At 38.1% G+C, this 21,604-nt stretch overlaps 1 protein-coding gene across 1 annotated transcript; it reads right to left on the bottom strand.

The window, feature by feature from the left end:
* Window positions 1-10,758: 10,758 nt before the first annotated feature.
* LOC139731708 (ras-related protein Rab-13-like) lies at window positions 10,759-20,437 on the bottom strand. The gene is made up of 5 exons (XM_071642588.1): window positions 20,287-20,437; window positions 16,341-16,540; window positions 15,584-15,673; window positions 14,368-14,478; window positions 10,759-11,672 (listed from the first exon to the last, which is right to left on the bottom strand). The coding sequence occupies exons 1-5, from the start codon at window positions 20,435-20,437 to the stop codon at window positions 11,574-11,576; spliced, it is 651 nt and encodes a 216-aa protein (XP_071498689.1). The 3' UTR covers window positions 10,759-11,573.
* Window positions 20,438-21,604: the final 1,167 nt, after the last annotated feature.

The following is a 21,604-nucleotide window of genomic DNA, read 5'->3' as shown; positions in this document are numbered from 1 at the left end:
TGACTTCCTCACTACATCCACTATATACAAAGTCACTATTGCCACAGTTTGACGCTAAGGAGACATCTCAGAAAGGATGCTGGTTTCATTTCTAACTCCGTCAAATTTTGGGAGTGAAGTTTGTTTTAAACATTGTCCAGAATCTATCTAAATTGCTCATGATCAATACACATTTTATCAAAAACTGGATCGTATAAGTTATATAAAGTTGGGATTTTTTTAAACGGAATTAATGTCTGAAACATGACTGATTAAAGGAGACCTCAGGATAATTTTCAGATTTTTACATTTGAACAACTATTTATCAGCTATACAGAGGACATAGTTTCAGAATTTATGATAATTGGGATGAAAAATAAGATTATTTTCGAAATTCAGAACAAATTGCAATGAAGAAGGATGATGACATGGCAGGGTCACCATAAGAATTAATGAGTTGGGGCTTAAGGAAGCAGCACAAAAGAAGAAGGTATGCATAGATTATAAACAGGTGAACTCGCAAGCAAGCAGTATTGTAATGGAATTACGCTGCTACATTTCTGAAATTTGTGAACCTCTACGTCATCATCCTTGTTCAGTGTAATTTGTTCAAGGTTTTTCAAAGTATTGTTTCTCTGCTCAAGAACCATGTTCATGCAGGGCCTCCAAGAACAACAGTGTTTAACCCACTGACGGAGCCACCCTGTGAAAATAAAACATATAAATAAATAAATAAATAAATAAAACCACGATAAATTCCACAAATCTATACATGGAGCTGTTGATTTATTTACTTCATGATGTGAAATTATGAAAATCGTCTGGAATAGCCCTTTAAGGTGTTAGATGAAGCAATGGCTGCAAACTACGCCCTCTCCTGACGAAAGCCTCGACAAGGTGTCGCTCCTCCATTCAATATTCGCATGGTATCCAACGATTCTGTATACCGGTAGCACCTCCCTATAAGTCAAAAGCTTTCCACTGAACTTTCCATTGAACTGAACCAAGGAGCATTCTGCAAATTCCTCACGTAAATTGATGACCCTGAGCAAAATAGTAGGGTGATATTCAGAAACCACCTTTGTCGCATCCCACGGCTCTCCAGGGAGCATGGTCCCATCCAGAGGTCACGATGGTCATACGAACTTACTTTGGGGACCACCAGTCCTTTTGTTTCTTTGATTCGTCATTGCGGAAATTGTGCGAGTAGTTGCCGAGAAACTTTGCATCCCTCCCGAGCCGCGTCGAAGGTAGTCCGTCTACTTCGCCTAACGTCACGTCGCTCAACGACTTCGGCGACCTCGAGGACACGTCGCCGCCGACTGTTCCGAACCTCGGCTTGAAGTTGGAAATGCTTTCCAGCTCGACGTTCTTCGCGTGGTCTTCAGCCTGAACGTCGTCTACCTTGCCTTTGACGCCAGCAAGGTGAAATCTTAGCGCCATTCCCTTCTTATTGTTATTGCAGTTCAGTCTACTCTCACCTGTCTCCTGGTCTACAAGAGATTTGCCCTTAAATGAAGTCATATTGACACACTATGAGCTTAAATAGCTGTGGCGATGGCTTAGTTTACATATGATGCTTTCTGCAGCCGGAAAGACAGAGCGATAGTTCTGGCGTTGTCGGAGGGGTCTATTCGTGTGACAAGAAAGCTGTCAATACGCAGCTTGAAGAACCAAACTCTACTGGTGTTGGCGAGACAATTTCTGCGAGAGATGTCAAAAACTATGTCTTATTTACGCGTAGTGACGAGTATCCCCAGTCCCTCAAGAAACCAGAAGTTGTTTTAGGGAGTTCAGGTGCGCACGAGAAAACGGGTTCTGACGAATGATGATGTCGGATATCGATGCGCGAAGGAGACTTCACGAGACGCGACAGCAGGCACCATTAAACGCGCGGGAGAAAAGTCGTCGTTGAGTCATAACAGTATTAATGTGATGTGTGAATCCATGTAAGCGTAAAGATTAAAAACATTTTATTTTTAGTCCATAGTCATAAGACCTCAAGGGATTCCACCTACATCTTAATTAGAGCAAGACCTGAGGTGCTTCCCAAAGTAATGTTTTCAAGTTATGAAGCGACGCGAACGGCTGAGCATGATGTAACGTGAGCAGTCGACACGTTGCTACGATGAATCGTGTTTTGAAGAGGACGCTCAAGACATTCTCCCCCTTCTCTAACTAGGTTTTGACGACATTAAGACTACATTCCTCTGTTACATTAGCGTATGTCACTCCACCTCTTGACAATTTATCCTCCACTGCTTGGGACTTCGGGATGGAGCAAGTATTCTTTCGATGCCCTGCATAAGACAACACAAAAATGAATGTCATTACAGATGGATTGATTATAAAGTGTTTTTCTTTTCGCCAAGAAAGCATACAAGACACTTTTCTTTAAAAAAAAAAAACATATGACATGCCAAAGAGTGCAAATACTAGATATAGACATCAAGGGCCCCCTGGAAAACAGTACTTGATTACTGACGGGGCCACCCTGTATGAATAAAACGAAATAATAATAATAATAATAGTAATAATAATAATAATAATAATAATAATAATAATAATAATAATAATAATAATAATAATAATAATAATTGCCTTTGGGAAATTTCATGACCCAAAGTACATGTATGATACATCAAAGTTCAGCGTATAATGTCCATATCTATTGTATGACAGATGACGTTATTAGAATAAGTCATTACGAGATGTTTATATCTTAGAGATCGATATTTCTACGAAACACTTAAATTCTTGATGGTTTGGTTTGCAGCATGCTTTCATGCTAAAGTTATGATCTGATGATGGCTGATTTCAAGAGGCTATCACTGCATGCTTAGACTTTTAACGCATACAACTGTATGCAGCATTGAGGTGTTATCATAATAATTTTATTAACGTTATGATCATATTTGCCACTATCCTAACTCTTGCAGTCGATGTTATCATAAATATAATTACTATAGGGAATAGTGTCACTGACCATTGCAGCTTATTTTATCAAACATCTTCGAAGAATGCGCTTGTTATCTTTGTTGTCGTTGCTTGGATTTGTTTCGTTCTCTTGGTGATGAAGTAATCATTATAGATTGAAAATTAGCTGACGGAAGTTTACTGCACCGTTTCTCGTTCCTCATGTCCATTCCGTCCCGTCCATTCCATCTCAATTCTATGTCTATTGAGGATAAAATTTCTCTCCTCATCTCCCTCCCCATCACTTGTTTATGTTTGTGACATTGTATGATATGTAAAGAGACGCTATACCCTCGATCTACTTCAGCGTTTGCATCGACACCTTGATCGGCCGCATTCATAGATAATTGTAAACAGGGAGAAAACGCGAAAACACGAGCAAAACAAAGCAACAATCTATCGAATCGTTCTTTCAGACTGCATTAGAACTGCGAATCGAGGGGGTAACGCCTCGAGGCATAATGGCTAGGGGGCAGTATACAGACTACGGCTATTTTCCCACCCTCCCCAGAAACTCGTTTGGGTGAGATCTACTCGGATATCGATCCATGATCGACAAAAAAAAAAAAAACCCTGGGCATTCTTGCCTACGGCCACTCAGTTCCCCTTGTTACCATCACAAAGATCCAGATATACGGCTATCGATCGCAAGGTTATCGAAGGTTGGCAAATGGTGGCTTTAGCCCCATACACACCCATGCACACACACCCGGGGCGGCCCTGCAACTGGTGTCGTTTCTCGTAATGCATTAGAGTCCAGTTTACAGGCTCCCGATACAGCTAGAACCACATCGAAACAAACTTGATTGTTTGAAAGATCACATTTGTGTCTGTTCACTGCTGTTATCTATAGCTGTGTATCTGTCACTAATGGGGCTTCGATTCAGGCCTTCAATGATCAGATTTTTCAGAGGATGCATTGCCTACATTTATACATAATTTGTAGCCAAGGTAGTTCAAGGTAATCCCAGTACTCAATATAGATAGTTGCAAACGCCAGGGCAGAACAGCTGCAATCTGATATGATATATACCTTTGTAGTTCAATAACACAGCACATAAAAGTAGGCTTTGTTATTCACATCTGAATAAAAAAGTAAACCCTATGGCAGAATATGCATCAAAGTCGGATTTTCGAATTTCGAAAAAAAAAATCGCAACAAAAAGAAATGAATTTGGAATTGTAAATTTCACGCGTTTTCCGGAAACATTGAAATTAGTAGCAACGATATTATATAGATCGGATGAGGTGACAATGTTATAGTTTCACAAGTCTGTTACATTCGCAAAAATCGTCCTTAAATTCCCTCTTTCTAGACGAAGAATAAAAAATTAAAGTGCAAATTCCCCATTGAAATATTTTGTGTGTTGCGATGATCTAGCAGTAACTGTTGCTAAAGGAGTTAGGCTTGCAGTTTCTATATGTAGGCCCAAAACACGATTTTACGATAATCATATTTGTGCGGAAATCATTAGGAGAGTTATGACGAGATGACTTCAACACTCTTCTAATTTGCCCACGTGACTTATTTGCACACGTGGTTGCCACTTTTCCGTGAAAATTATAGAATTTTGAAATTCTGTGACTTACACATTTAATGAGCAATCTTACTGATTTTTTTTTTCAATCGTCCAATCCTAATGAAAATTATTACCATTTAGTTATTGTTTTCCAGTTTTTTTTTCTTCTTTTAAATCAAACTAAACGTGGGTTGAGTGGTCTTAAACTTTCAGGATTTTTGCGAAAAAGCCAAATTTAGACGTGCATAGAGATATCGTACAAATTGGTTGTCCTGAGTGATGATCATTTTCACGTGAGTCTTCGGAAACATTACAAAGTATCGAACAAGATATATTGAAGCTGGATATAATATTTGTGATTTTTCCTCATTGGTTCTTGTTCCTCGAGACACTGTTATAAAGAAACTGCAGTTAGATTGAAAAAAAAAATATTCAGTAATCTCAGAACCAGCGGACTCTGATCACACCAGACTCAAGCATGAAGAACTTGATCCTGATGACAATTTTCACAGACAACTTCTATTTCTCCACTTAATAAACCCAAGTCCTTATTCAATCCAAAACGACCAGAAACAGAATAGATGAGGTTGTAGTTAAAAAGGGCTACTGCAAGTCGATTTAGTATGGAAACATGATTTCCTGCCAGTTTCTCACTTTTCACAAAATTTTGGAAAATTTCATCTGTAGTACACCGGCAATGAAACAGGTGTTTTCGTCATATCCTCTTGATGATTTTTTGCTTTCATTAACTAGCATTTGTCTTTTAAGGAAAACATTGAAATTCAGCTGACGTGTTACACCATCTGCGTATCTCTAACAAGAAGAAGAATGATGCCTTTTAGTCTTACCTAGGTTAGACGTTTCATCAGCTTGCTACAGTTGTTGAAAGTATGCCAGATTTCTGAACATCCAATTATTCTCACTTGCACAGAAGAAAGTACGAATCCATCATTCGAGTCAGAATCAGGTTCGCTGTATGAAAGTCTATCTAGTATCTACACTTCTCCCTCAGTAGATTAATGCACTACCGTGTGTCTTGAGAAGAGTAAAAATAAGTAACAATGAATCCTCAGTCAAACAAATAGGAAGCATCCATTTTAAAAAGGACATTATGTTGCAATGATGTTATTCAGAAGTTTAAAATGACACGCAGAAAGGTTAAATTGTATGCCGAGATTGTACGCTTTTATGATAAGCATTAATGTTTTGATCTCCGCTTTGGGTTTGTACTTCTTTTGCATAAAGACATAGATATATAAGAATTGATTTATACATTATTGTGAAGATCAGTTCCCTAAAACACCCCTCCACAGAATATGGTTCAGACCAGATCACAAGGGAATCATTACGCAGCGATCGATCAATCGATTTTCTCCCCAGTATGTCTTCGTCTGCAGTATGCCTCACACGGAGGGGTCGATACCTTTCATTGTTTGAAGTAAATTGCCTGGAAGATGTGCTTGGTGGATGCTGAATGGATTTCCTATTGAATAATGTGTTGGTTCTACTTTGAATTGTCATTGCTGAAAAAAGAAGAAAATAAGAGGAACAATGTGGCGAGAGAAAACCACCCACTGCAAGTATACATCGCTGGTTGAGAGTGAGTAGAGTTTGACAACTTCGTACGCACACGACAGACGCTCTTCTGTAAAAAAAAGAAAGAAAACAAAACAAAACATACTAAAAGACAAAGCAAAACAAAAGAAAACAAAAACAAAACAAAGAAAGAGCACTCCTGGCCCTACGTTATTGTGTGACTGGTATGCTTAAAAGTGTAATACGCTTATTTTCAGTTCAAAGGCTACGGTCACAACTCAGAGCGCTGCGACCGACCGATTTGTTGAATAGCCTGCTCGGTCGCCGCTGAAATTTTGGGACCGCCCAGCAGTTTTTGGAGATGTCGAGCAGGCTGTAAAACCCAAGAGGTGACTGAGCGATGTCCTGTCGATTTCCCGTCGGTCACCGGTCGATTTTAGGTTGAAAATTTGCGAAATATTCGATTTCTCCCCGCAGAGACTGAGCAGTCACCGAGCGATGCCCCACTGGCGATTTCCCACCGGCCACCGGCCGATTTTTACGAAATCGCTCAGCGACGGACAGGCGATCGATCTACCGGTGTACCGTAGGCGTACCGGCGGCCGCCCGCCGGTCTCTGCAGGAAATTTCTCATAAGCTACCTGAGTTTATTGATATACTTATGTGATTTTTGATGTGTTAATTGATTGATTCATTCATTGATTATTCAATTAAGATTAAACTCGAGGCAACAGATTTAAGAGTTAAATTACCAACTACCAACCCTCAGCTATCAAGAGTGAAACCACAGATAACTAGAAATTAGGAAATCACACAAAAGGAAAATCCCAAGATGGAACAAAATTTAGAGTAGATTATAATTTTCCACAATATCTTTGTTTGCTTCTATATCTTACAGTATTTTTCAATTCCTATTTAATTTCATATTTTCATCTCCCCATCTCTTGTCATTCATTACTTCTTCATGTAATATGCCTTTAACGAATGATAAGATAACCAAACCATAATGCACTGTATTACTATGTCCACATATCGACACGAACTTTTAGTTTTCATCTCTTTTTCCAAAAAGTGGTTGTCCACTGTCTTTCATGTCCCTCATGCCGGTTGCCGAGATGTTGAGATGCTGAGATGTTGGTGGAGTTTCCTTGCCTCTGTCTCTCCCCCTGCTTCTTCCACATTGCCCTGGCTTCTCTCCCCTATCTATTTTCCTTCAGTGTTTCTGTCATTTTATCTTTATTATCTTCAGTCCCTAAATCGCTCGACGGCGACCGCTCGATCTATTCCCTTTGTTTTCTTCTGTGCTTTTGTAACTTTTGTCTCTATTATTTTTGTTCCCTAAATCGCCCGGCGGCGACCGCTCGATTAGGTCAGTGCCTGGACGATTGCCGCTCGGACACCGAGCGTATTTTGGGCAGCAAGTGAAAACTGGTCGGTCGCCGCGGAAATTCTAACTCCGCGTTAAAACTTCAGCGGTGACCGACCGATGCCCTAAAAATCAGTAGTTCCTGGTCGGTCACCGGTCGGTCACCGGTCGTTGTCCGGCCGAAATTGGCTTAAAACTCGCCGACCGGTCGCCGAGCAGGCTGATTTTGGGGGTTGTGACCGTAGCCTAGCCCAGTATACTTTTATTACCTCAATATTAGAATTGAACAGTACGAGCAGAATGAGCTCTCTTTAAGGTGGTCTCAGTTATTCAAAGGGAATATATCTGCACTTTAACCTTTGACATTTAAAAACAAATCGAGATGTAAAAAGGATGTAATCAATGAAAATAGCACAGGATTATAACATGTATAAGTTTTCGCGTGTTTTCGCTGGTATTGGTCCCATCCATTTTGATATCATTAAAGGCATTGTTTATCATTTAGCAGATGAAACAAAAACCCAGCTTCAGTTCTTCAAAACAGTTATAAAATGTGAGTTATGGATAGAAACAACCAGTGTAAAAAGTTTATCAGTATAATCAATTTTAAGTACATTGTATAGTTAATATGCAAAATGTGAACAATAGTTATAACAAAAATGTTTCCAGAATAAACCGTCTACTGATATGGTTTAGTGAGAAAAATAGTGATATCTCCGTAATATTTTAGGCTTTTGGATCTATATTGCAAAATTTTTACATGGTAAGATGTCTTGTGATACAATTGACCTACACATACGCATCAATATTATTAATGTGATAACTCGAGCATTTGTTTTGAATGACTGCTATCAATGGTAAAGAGTACCTTTAATTGGGATAAAGATTACTCTCCCAATTAAAGGGTGCCTAAAGGTCCGATTCTGATGGAAAGTTCTACCGTTCAGTTTTGACACTCTTTGATCAATTTATCAAAGGAAACTTGAGTACGATGTGGAAATGCACTTGAAGTCTATATACCGCAGAACAAGGCGTGCTCTTCTCTGTATGGAACCCTGTCTTCAAACCCAATATGACCTATCTGTGAACAGGTCATGATTGTTGACCAGAACGCTTTCCTGATGCCAAACAAATAATGTGTAAACTGAGTGTTTGTCGTGTAGCGGGTCAGTTTCCCAACCCAGTGCCCTGCATGTGATTCGGACTGGTGATTAGACCTAATTTGTGGTCATGCACATGACACGGGTTATTACCGCTGTATATAAAACGCCATGCTTTTTGAACCATCTCTAGTCGTATAGCCTAATGTCACGCTTTGCTAGCGTTTTATGATGTCTTTTAAAAGACGATTGTGGAATTAAAGCAGAAGTGTACGTCATTTGGGGGTTAAATACACTGTATTATTCTCCAAAGCGGCTGAGAGCCTCAGTTGATCGGTAACATGATGACGGCATGTTTGGCGCTTGTTCATTTATTTAGATTAGACTGTTTAAACTTTGAACGGTGAGAGAGGAACTTGAAATGAACTTTGACGCATGTTCAAGGATCTTCCAGGGGCTTAGCTTCGTTCACCTTCGTCCGCCCCATGAACATATTGATAACGGAAAACTGTATGAAGCACCTTTGCGTGTCCCTCACGTAGTCACAGCAGTAATCTCACACACAATCTGAGATCATCAAAGACACGTAGTGCCGACACTAAACTTTTCACTGAACTTTGTTATTATCACTATTATAGCTTGAAGGAAGAAAAAAAAGAGATTGCTGATCATAAACAGGGAAGCAAACCTTTGCTGAATTAATAGTAATAGGATGTGCGCTGATTCAAAATCATGATTAAATAAAAGAACATTTTGTCAGGTACGCATTATTCCGGTCCTTCGCGATGTTTTCTTTCTATTTCATTCTTCAAATAACTTTGAGAATTTCCTGCGTCAAACTTTAGAAAGGTTTCATAAATTGTGTTTTTTTTAATGCAATTCATTGCACACAAATAGTCTTACCATAAAACAGACTGACTGAAATATGGTATAAACTTAACAAATGCATAACATTAAAGTCTTACAGAAATGAGAGAAGAGACAAAGATAATCACCAATGAAGGAATTGATATATTATTATCATGATTAGATATCAAATCTTCATCTAAGTATAATGAATTTGCATCAAAGGAGGTAATGAGGGACATATTTCGTAATCACAATATTGTAACATGACAGAGGAATCACGAGAATTTTTATTTCGGAGTATGGATATTTGGAATGAAGGTTCTCTTCAATTATTTTTTTTATTTCACATTTGTTAGAAATAAAAGAGTGAGAGCAAATAAATACAATATTCAGTACAGGTTAAACATTAACAGACATTGGCATTTCATTTATATGACCCTCATTTGATCGTGGGTTTATGTAAAACCTATAAAAAGAATTACGCTATTGCTCCGGCATTTATAACCGAATGTTTTTAAAAAATCAAGCGTGTATAAAATTAAATGTCATATTTAGAATAATCATAAATTTGTTAATAATGAGCCTTCCCATAAACTATAGAAAGTAGAAATACTCGTATTGAATCATATTATCACCAAAGTCCCACACAAAGAGTGACAACACGTAACATATAGTACTTGTTAATTCCTCATCATCTTGACACCAAGAAAATGATGTGGCACTAATAATGTCTTACTCTCGATGGTCACAAAAATATCAACTAGAAAAGCGCTCCATAGTGCAGACCTCCGCCATTATTGTCTCTACCTTAACTTCCTGCTGGAACTTTTCCTGAAAACTTCATCGAAATCTGTACTTAGCTTTTTGAATTATTTTGCAAACAGAGGGACAAACAAACAGATGAACAAGCCAACGCCGACAATAAACATGACCTCCTCGGCTAAGGTAATACATTTGTAATACCATTGAACTCAGGGTACCGTATACGCCTTGACTATATCGATGGTGTTGACTTTGACAACTTCTATCATGAACCTTTGAGTTGAAGTGCCAGATATAAACACTCGATAACTTGATAAAAAGATATGAATACGTTTTGCTGTAACAAATAAAAATGCTGTGTCCTTTGCGGTAGAGAAAGCTCTACTTTTATACAATGAAAGGTTCCTTACTCTGTCTAAATAACACAAAGGACAAAACACATACAGGTCATTCTTAAGATAGTTTCAGGCTCCTAATATAGATAACTATACTGATTTAGATGTAAGACACGCGAAGATTTTATAACTCTGAAAGGAAAAGGTGAATGTATACTGTATATCCAGGTAAAGTATTTTCATAAAACCATGTTAAGAATAATTTCAATTGTCAGATTGTACCCCCCCCCCCTTCCCTACGATCTCAAAACGAATTTGATGCTTTCTCCCCTTGCTACTTTATCATTCAGGCCCACTTATCTTAATGCATCCTGATTATACCAGCATAACATGTTGAAAATAGGGGCAAATATAACATCCAAGGCTATCAGAAATAAATAATTCGTCATTTCGAATCAGCCGTCGTTTATTTTTGCATCGATAAGATACATTGAAGAAAGAAAAAAAAAAGGAATTGCCGTCAACCCGTATTCATAAGTTGCGACAATATAGCACAAAAGTAGGCATGACACAGTTGCATAGAACACTGGAATATGCACACCTGCCAAACAATTAAAAACAAAAACACCATTTGAAATACAAGATAAGCAGCTACTTTCCGCTGCACGATGAATTTCCACTGCCGGAGTTCAGCTATTCAGAGTCTTAATGCTCTTTTTCCGATACTGTCTTTTTGTGGTGGAGATTGAAAAATCCTCTCAACATCCACTATTGCAAAGACGCGAGAGTGAAAGAAGTCATGCAATTGTCTACTTCCTTGCCATGGAGACCGCTTACTAAATGTCATCAACATATTAAAACCACACATACACAACGGTTGTATAAACATGATCTCCTTGGCCGATAAAAACACTGAAGACCATTTCAGCAAAAGTCACCAACAGTTTACTGGACACAGTCATGTATGGTGTACAATCTGGCGTTCTCCTTTATCCACCGATGTCTCGGCCAACTTCCGAAGAGTATGATCTGCATTTGCGTCTGAAAGGCGTCATGTTCTTGTCGTTATTGTTGCCCTTTATGTTTTGTCCCAATATCGTGAAAGGGCAACCTTGGAGCATAGTTTGTCAGTCAAAATGTACCAGATTTGTCAGCACGGGCAGCTTGACTTCTTTTTCTCTTCCGTTGGGACATTCCCATTCACTCTCTGAATGTCAACCGTCTCCACCGTCTCGGCATTTTTCAATCTCTGCAGAACCGAATGGTAGCAAAATAGAAAAGTGGCAAATTGTGATTAGAATCGGACTGCTGTTTCAGCTAAATTCATTGCAAACTAGTCGGTGTGGATAAAAAGACTCCTATGCCATAGTATCGACCAGAATGTACCATTGAGCTAACTCCATTGTCTTAATTAGAATATGCTGCGTGAATGCACATCTGCATGAATGCTCCTTTAACCATCCTGAATGTGTTTAGAATTTCTTCACCCTTTTCACCGTGACGAAGTTGCAATAACACAATATTTCATGTCAGTTCACTGAACATTGTGAGCTTGTCTTTTAATTGGGTAAATTACTGTGACCCTGTACTGATATTGTATATGTATCGAGACAATGAATAATACAAGACATTATGAGTCTACGCCTTTGTAAACAGTTGATAGTGCCTGTATATCCTTAGTACTAATTTTCTTCCTAAACTGCTATTACATCTTTCTATTTCCTCCTTTCTTTCTTTCTTTTTTTTTTTTTTTGGGGGGGGGGTCGTCTGAGTTGTTCCAAGTCTGTATGTGCATGTGAGTTTGCTTGCTGTATTACATGCGATTATGTAGTATTAAAAAAAAAACCCCGAAAAGATGCTTTTTTACAAGGAATACATTAAATCATCATGGGCTGTTACACGAAGAATCTAAGTCGATCTTAAAAGTTAAGAACAACTTTGGTAATAGAATGTTATGGAATGCTATTGGTTTCCCTGTTAAGTTTTATCAGACTTTAAGGATCCACTTCAAATTGTTATCAAACTTTGCAGAAAAAAATTCTTTGTCACTTATTTCATCTTGTATGTCAATGGATGCATGTACAAGTCTCAATTTATTTTTCACTGGGAAGTTAGAACACCATTGCAGACACACACATCAAACCATACAGGCTTAATTCTAGGTCGATCGTACAATTTAGATTCTTTGTGCAACTCTCCTCTAGATGTTCTATTGTCACGTCAACCTTACAACGCCACCAGACTGAATCAAAAATAATACGATTAGCATCTGTTTGTGAGGTCATACCAAAGTTTTTCTATGGGAAGCATAATATGGAGTAACCTTTGCCATTATTATCAGGAATGCTGCCGCTGAAAGTATCACACTGCCACTATACCGTGATAAGACCCGGAATCCCGGCAAAGTAACGCATAGTATTCTTTAAATTTATAGGATGATTACTTACATGACCTATGAATTTTCGACAAAGAGAAGAGGAAACAATTACTGATCTCTGTGTAACAAAATAACTCGTTGCGTATTACATAGCAAATTCTGTATGGCAATGTGACATACACTAAGTGATATGAACATGGCGTGTTTTCCATTATGAACACATTTGAAAAGGATACCACTCACATTTTTATACATTATTTTCTTCTTTTTTTTCAATATACAAAAAGTAAGCCATAGTTTGTCAGATTGAATGACTCTACATTATTCAAAGATTTTATAGACAAGTTTATCAAAAGGTGAAACAATGTCCTTTCTTTTCATAATCACGCAGTTTATGCACTTGACATGCAGTGTACAGAGTCAGGTCTAATGTGAGGTGGAGCTAACCAAATGACACATTTCCAGGAAATCCGTCTATTGTGGCCATCATATCATTTGAATAAATATTGTAGAAGAGTCCCCATTCAATCCGAGAGGACGAATCATTACATAATTACTGTTATCGTTCATATCTAACCCAGGTATCCAACCAGCGAGGATTTAATAGATACACTTTGACAAGCATTGATCGACTGAGAATGCAGGCCAATGGACCGAATGGACTGAAACGGCGGGATAAAAAAAGTAAAGTAAACCTTGGATCAAAATAATAATGTCACACTGCTCCAGTTTCAGCCGACATTGTTTGGTTTGACGGATAAGCTGAGGGGATGACCTACAATGGGATTTAAGATTTGGTGCAATGGAAGATCAGAGCTACTTTAAACACAAATCAGACTTTGAACAGGTCTCCGTGGTCTTCTGGTGGGCATTTCATCAAGCGTTTTAGTCAGATATATTTTTCCTGACAAATTTGCTCTAAGCCGACGACATGTAAGGATTTCCATAGTATTAACAGTTTGTCAGAAAAAAAGAAGAAATATCTGACAAAACACTTCATGAAATGCCCCCGAGGTCTCCATGCTGCCGTACCAACACGTGACCTGAATATCTTCAAAACGGTATATTTCGCGATGTGGCATCCAGTACTTGACGAATTCGTGAAACTCCTCGTATTGAAGGAAAGCATAAAAAAATCATGTCCATGTCATTCCTCCGAAGCATGACAAATGCTCCTTGAATAGATGGAATATCATTTATTTATTCAGTCTTACAATCAAAGTAATGCACATACAGTGTAGGCCGATCGTTGTGGATTCATTGCAACTATCACAGAAGGATGAATGGCTATGCCATAAAATAGAAGCAGCATTTATTTTTTCATGGGGTTGGCAAAGAAAGATTGATCCTCACTATACAAACACAAAAAGGAATGGGGTTATTGGTTCAAAAATTGTTCTCAAAAAACATCAAGCAATGACCTTATAAAGAACAAGGTTCGCTGCTAAACATATACAGAGTAATGACAACAGCGAAAATCAGAATCGAGATATCGACAGCTTGATTCTAAAGGACTACAAACTGCTATATATTTTTTTTTCACAGATGCAAACTGCTGAAACTATACCTCTTTTTCTTGCTCCATGAGTAGTCTGGCTAGGTACTCGAAGGCCTCTACCACGTTTTGGTTGGTGACCGCACTGGCTTCGAAATGCTTTAACCCGTGCTCCTTAGCAAACTGCGAAGAGAAAAGAATAAAAACCATGCGTCATGTTAGTCACATCGGTATACCTACTAATAAAGAGTGTTGCTGTTTTCTGTCTTAGATGGGCAATGACACCGGTAATGCTTCTGGTCAAACCGTCAATAATTATATAATATTGACTGGCCTTGAGGGAGATACCAGAAAATATTGTCCAAACTGAAAGAATATTTTTTTCAGTGCGGGCAATATTTTCTGGTATCTCCCTCAAGGCCAGTCAATATCATGATTATTACCTATCCCGTAGGTAAACTATAGGAAAATATGTGAATACGGCTATACACTATGATATAGATCAAGCCACGTTCGACTTACTTGTAGATCATCACCAACATGTCGAATAGTTGCAAAATTGTTCATCAATATACATCATTCAACTCCAACTTCCAAGATACGTACAATGTATTATGTGTATTATGTTGTTATAACACGCGAACTTCAAACCTATAAACTATTTACATTTTGTTTTTGCTTCTGTTTCAATTCGGAGAGTTGAAATAACTTATGGTCATTGTGCAGTTATTGAGCACACACACACACACACACACACACAAATGGACTCATTGTTTGACGTGTAGTGCTGCGGGAAGAGGTCGACCTTGTATATGAGTTGATTTATTGGCGTTCTTCTGCGGTGCGTGTCTCCCGGATTTGTGAATGTCTCCTCTTTGTGATTAACCGGAATGTTTACATGTAAAGTGAATGGTGAGACCCGGATGAAGGGTGATTCGCACTGCAAAACTACAAGTACTTCATATAGGTAATGATCTGTCTTCATACATTGCGTGTGCAATTGACAACTGACAGTGAATTAGGAGAGAGTGAAAGGCTTTGCTCCGACTGCCTCCAAACATCGCTGTAGGCCTATTATGAAGAACTTCACTGTCACTATGTTTATAGGACAGCATTGAAAAGTCTTAATTTTTCCCTTTTTTATCTATTCTTTACTAGTATCACAAAGTCTCCTTAAAAAAAAGACAATAATCATGCGAAGAGGGGAAAACTACCCGCTTGTTCAGAAAGAGTATTAACCCCCATATAGTTGTGTATACCAGGTTATTTGAACGGATATGTGACCGACCTCTTCCCCGGCCTGTCGGCTGACGGAGCGCACCTCTTCCGCATCACACTTGTTTCCAACCAGAATCACTTTGACGTTTTCAGGGGCGTACTGTATGACATAAAAGCGATGAAAGGAATGGTATTGAATATCATGTCAAAATATGAAGCAAGTCAGTTTAGTGATGTTTCCTCTTTTCATTCTGGTCATACTTAGTTATTTTTTTTTTTCTAAAGCTAGTGTGACCGGAAGAAACGTGAGGATAATTTCTAATACCCGTCCATGGTCAAGTGAGTCCGCTCTGTCATTGAGTGACTCGAAAATTGCATGCAGTTCGATTGTTACATAACGTCTGCAAGTGGTTGAGTGTTTAAGTAGAGAGCATATCCCACGAAGTGGGAAACTATGGAAGTTATTCATTTCTGACAAAAATATTTAATTTGAACAAATTAGTAGGTTATCCCACAGCAGCGCAACTTAATCTAGGTTGAATGATACTTTCGTGAATAGAGCATTGTATCAGATCATGATGTGAATAAGAAACGGCATGCATGATACCTTATTTTGTTGATGCTTACACAAAATTACTATTTCTTTCAGTGACACAAGGAATAATCTCTGAATCTAACTTACATGGTCAGTTATAAACTACAAAACTTATGGGACTTTCTTTACCCGTTTGTTTGTACTGTCAAGTATATACCTCGAGATTTCACCTTCCTGAAAGTATAGAGATCACAGGAATGTTAAATTACGATTGCCTGAAAATGTCGCTTACCATGCCAACATCTCCTAGCCAATCGGATAGCGTGCTGAACGAATCTTCTGCTGTGACGTCATAGACTAGCACTACGCCAGCTGCACCGCGGTAATAGGCCTGGGTCATGGACCGGAACCGCTCCTGACCAGAGGTATCCCACAGTTGTAACCGCATTTCTTCTCTATCTAGCACCATCGTTCGGATCTTAAAGTCGAGTCCTATAAACACAGAAAACAGAGAAGTGAAGACGAGTCACGACAGTCTAAGAGTAATTATCAATCACTAGTCATGTATACAACCATAAATTGTATTGCCCCTTATTCTCGCTCAATGAATGTATGAATAATGAAACATGAAATCACGTGAAAATGAAATACTCGAGGTCCCGTGACACTTATATTATGGTAGTATACTTTGTATAACGTATTTGTACTAGGCATGTTCGAAACTTGGTCAAAATATGACATTTGTCTTTTTTTTCAAACTAAGAACAAACCTCGTTGCTGTAAAGATCTTTGGAGATATAGCAAAACTCTGTTTCGATATATGATGATTTATGATTACAACACATCTTAAGATTCTTCGTCAAAGGTATTGTTTATCCTGCCGAGCGCTGGGAAAGATTATGTGTGTTCTCATATTAAGAAAAGAAATGATAATGGCTTCACTGTCCCTAACCACGTAATTGACGCTTTGACATAAGATCTGACTACAAACTGCAACGAATAAATCGTATCGACATTAGGACAAGCTGTATATACTATTTTTTGTAATATGAGCTATAACAGGAGTGCATTGAGTATCATCATTTTTTATCGACTGCACTCGTTGCTCTTTGCTCATTGATTCTGTCCTGTGCTTGAGGAAGCAAAGACCCACTTGAATTACTTCCAGTTTCGATTTGACCTTAGTTAGCGAAGCCTTCATTACAGCAACTCTACGGATTAATGGCGAGTTCATTCAGCTAATTAGTTTAATGTGCCGACAAGTCATGTTTGTCGATCGCGATATCATCGCAAGGTAACATCGAGATATGGTAGGGTCGCCCAGTATAGTTATACGGTACAAAGGCTCAAAATTTGCCTGCTTTCTGTATATGATATTTTCCGAGTAATGAATGACGCACCGTCGTGAAAACGTTGTCGTAGTGAACAATGCGCCGAGGGTCAGTCGTGGGAGGATAATTTGTTTCTCTGGCTTTCAGAATCGAACAATAATTTCTTGCATTCATCTTGCGATGAGAGTTATGCCATTCGTCAGTAATGAGATATACGTGACATTAGACGATAACAATACGCTGCATTATTAATTTTCTTTTTCAATTGAGCATAGTTTATTTCATCAGAGTACCTACTTCAACCTCAAGCCATTCTTCAGTGGCCCCGTGTCTTGTAAACATTCATAGCACGCAGGACAAATAAAGAAACACATCTTAAATGGATTAAAAAGCTCAAACTCCATCATTCTTACAAGGACATTTCTATTTGTCTACACGCAGAGCGTATATAGGCCTACACTCTTGTCTATGTGTAAGTTCCATTATTTAAGATCGATCAGTCTAATTATTTTCTAGAGTACGTTTGCAACTGACTATTTTTCCCTAATTATACGAGTGGTTTGCTTGATATATGACTATAGATGATCCTTTGATATAGGCCTATCTATGAAGTATTTGAACGACTGCTGAAAGTAATGATGAAAACTATAAACAGATCATTAGGCCCTAGATATTCACAGATATTCATTCAGATATTTCAAATTCTATATAGCATTTAATTGGTGCAATCTTATTTCTACACTTGTATATAATATCAGCATCATTATCATGTTTTATAACTGCAAAAGGTACTATTGTCAGTATTCTATCTGATATCTATAAAGGGCAATATTATCATTCTTATTATTGTTCTTGTTATTATCATTATGATCATACACCATTATCATAATTTTCATAACTAGTTTGTTTTTAGTATCAGCTTCATTGTCATAAGTAATTATCTGGACGTATTGACATGTTTATGATCGTTTCCATCAACATTACTATAATCATCACTTGGAATGCTCAGGTATAGATGATAGTCGTAACATCGTATCACTCTAAACCCAGCTTCAACTCACATGCTGAGGAGTTAAAGGTCGCACATAATATATCTCCTCTCTCTCTCTCTCTCTCTCTCTGCGTCAGATATCTTATCATATCAACATTATTTGTGAAGCCGAGGGGGGTCATTGATCTAAGGTGAGAGAGTGATAAGGCTAAGGATAAAGTGTGTAATTCAGTGTGTAAGAAAAGACACATCAGAGCAATTATCACCAAACGCTGTGATGTCCTGCATGCGACCTTAAAGATTTCTCTGTTAAATTATTTTGTGTGCGTCTATTCTCCATTGCGGGCTTTTATTTGGTTTCTGAAGATCATATTTACGATCCAAAAGATTTTATGATGTTACCCGTCCCTCTGACCCTGACCCTGACCCTGACCCTGACCCTGACCCTGACCCTACTATTCATTGATAAAGCATATTGTGTTGCTGTTGGAGTTGTTTCTAACAAAATCTTACAGACATGATGGAAATAATCGATCTAATACCACTGCGATAGGCTGAAGTTGAAACGGAACTGTCCCGTTTTTCTGTATAGTGAAAAGAGGGTGCTCGGAGTAGAGACAGAAAAAAAGGGAAAGAAAGAATCTATATAGCCAATTACAGAGTCCTTAACACTAACGATAGAAAGACTGTCCACACTACTATACCCACGTCATTGAACCTCCGTTATTGCTTTTCAGGTATAACAATCCTCAGCTTCATAAGCAACAATTCAAAGCACCAATACGTCAGAGTCCTCCTTATCAGGAAAAAGGCGACCGCGATCTGACATAGGACGAATATCACACCATTACTTTCAGACATATTGTACTATACCAGTACAAAAGTCCTGAAAACAATGCATGCCTTACCCAATGTATAAATGGTGTAAATCAACTTGGGCGAAACATATTGTTTATATGTTTTGTTTTGATCGGTATTGTTTTTGTGTTTTGACAAAGGGTATGTATACATCACGAGACGTCAGTAAAATCCAAAAAAAAAATAGCGCGTTTGTGAGCTTTCATTACCTCCTGATTTCCTGCAAACAAGGATGTAGTCTCAATCAATAGAATTTTTGAACACAACAGTGTTATCCTTGTTATTTGACACAATTCTTTTTCTCCAAATGACCTTATATGAGCTCTTTGTCTAGTTTGTCGATGAAGTTTTCTTGCTGTGTTATGCATGTGACTCTTGGTTGCTCATGCCTGACTGCGACTAAAATACATACAGTGAATGGTTACTGTCACCTATCAAGTCTTGATTCGAAGACATGTGATTCATTTGTTATCATCCGAGAGATTACGTGCCAAAAGATTTGAAAAGGACTTAGAATTCGCTTCCAGGCTGCAGCATATACAAGACGACAAATATAACAGCTTAACCCCATTCCTTGTTGACTTTCTGGCAGGAAAAAAAAATCATTTTAAAATCTCTGCAGGACTGGAATGCTCTCGTCTCTCTCTGGTCATTGTCCTTTTATACAATACGTCTCCTTTTTCAAAATTGCAGACAACACTGTCGTGTAACACCAGAAAGGAATCGCCATTATTCATTAATTTAACTTTACCTTTGTACCACCATAATTCATTCAAACATCGTTAGTACCGGTACGTAAATGACAGTCTGAAATTGGTAAACCCGTTTAGATTATACATTTTCACCATCCCATCCCTTTTAACAGCCATTTCTTTCATGAGAATGTCTCCAAAGAGTACAGTACACAGTACGAGATGTTGTATTCTGTAATTACCGATGGTTACCTGTCAGTGGCATTTTTAAAGATCTTGCATGGTTAGAAATATCAAAGATATCCATAATTCTTCGCTATAGTGAAGCTTATCGGGCTTTTACACCAGCGATGAATTTAGGCCTACCTAGCGTTGCCTTGCTGTTTGTTGGGAAGTCTCCCTCCACATATCTCCTCAGCAAACATGTCTTGCCGACACTGCTTCCCCCAATCAGAAGAATCTTGTAGGATGGGCCGGATGACTCCCGGTTGAGGGCGCCCTTCTCACTCATTCCCATCATGCACTGCGCTCAAATTCGAGGAGGGCGATTAGATCAAGTCAAGAAAAAAAAAAGTATACAGTACTCGGGCGATGAGGCTGCCTCTAATATCGACCATGCGTGCTAATAATGTCCACATTCGATGATTGCACGAGTACTTGAGCCCGTCAAGAGATGAATGCCGAGAGATGAATAAGTCACGTTATGTCGTCAGGCTTTAAGCTGTTAAAGAAGCAACGGAAACGGAAACACAGGACATGATGAGTTAAAAACAAGCAAACAACAAACTTTTTGCAATGTTGGAAGCATTTTGGAAGCAGGTTTGAAATATATGAAGCATACTGAAACATGTGAAGTCATCTTTTGAAAATATATAAAAAGCACCACGTTTAAATCAAAATCGTGATCAGTCCTTTTTGTCATAGCTTAAAACAGAAATGAACTCATACTGACATTTAACATGATGACTTGAAAATTCTACCATTGAATAAGAAAGTAATTATATAGGCTTATATAAATCGTTTTTAATTTGCCCGAAATAGTTATAATAATAAGCACAGTCACAAATTCGATGAACTGATGATGACACAATACGTGTTTTATTTAGCTATCAAGTACATCATGTGAGTGTGTGTGAGTGTGTGTGTGTGTGTGTGTGTGTGAAGTGTGTTTGTGTGTTTGAGACATATCCACACTTCCACTTCAAAATCATATTTACACATGCATTTTAGCTATTAATTTATCATTAACACACTGTCTGGCGTAATGGAAGGAAACAAACAGACCAGTACAAAAATATCACATGTTGTGAAATGTGAACACGTGTTCGCAGATATCGTTCATTTACATAGTTTGTGTGAAAAATGTAGGTTGATAAATGTATACGTATGTGTGTATGCATATATATATATATATATATATATATATATATATGTACACACACACACATATATATATATATATATACATATATATCTGTGTGTGTGTGTGTGTGTGTGTGTGTGTGTGTATGTATATAACCCTATGCAATATACAAACACATATTAAAATTGTGTTTACACATGCATATCAAACTATACATACTGCATTTTAGCATTCTGGGGTTATCGTAGGGTCGATCCCCGGGGCATTGTCGACTTTGAAACCATTATACCGATGGAGAAATTCTAATAATGATTGAAGAAA

The sequence above is a fragment of the Diadema antillarum genome, unplaced genomic scaffold, assembly GCF_040938485.1.
Source record: "Diadema antillarum isolate AM-2024a unplaced genomic scaffold, OU_Dant_1.0 seq00000383_RagTag, whole genome shotgun sequence".
Classification (NCBI taxonomy): Eukaryota; Metazoa; Echinodermata; class Echinoidea; order Diadematoida; family Diadematidae; genus Diadema; species Diadema antillarum.
The sequence above is the reverse complement of the archived record's forward strand: the minus strand, read 5'-3'. Positions and strand labels throughout refer to the sequence as shown.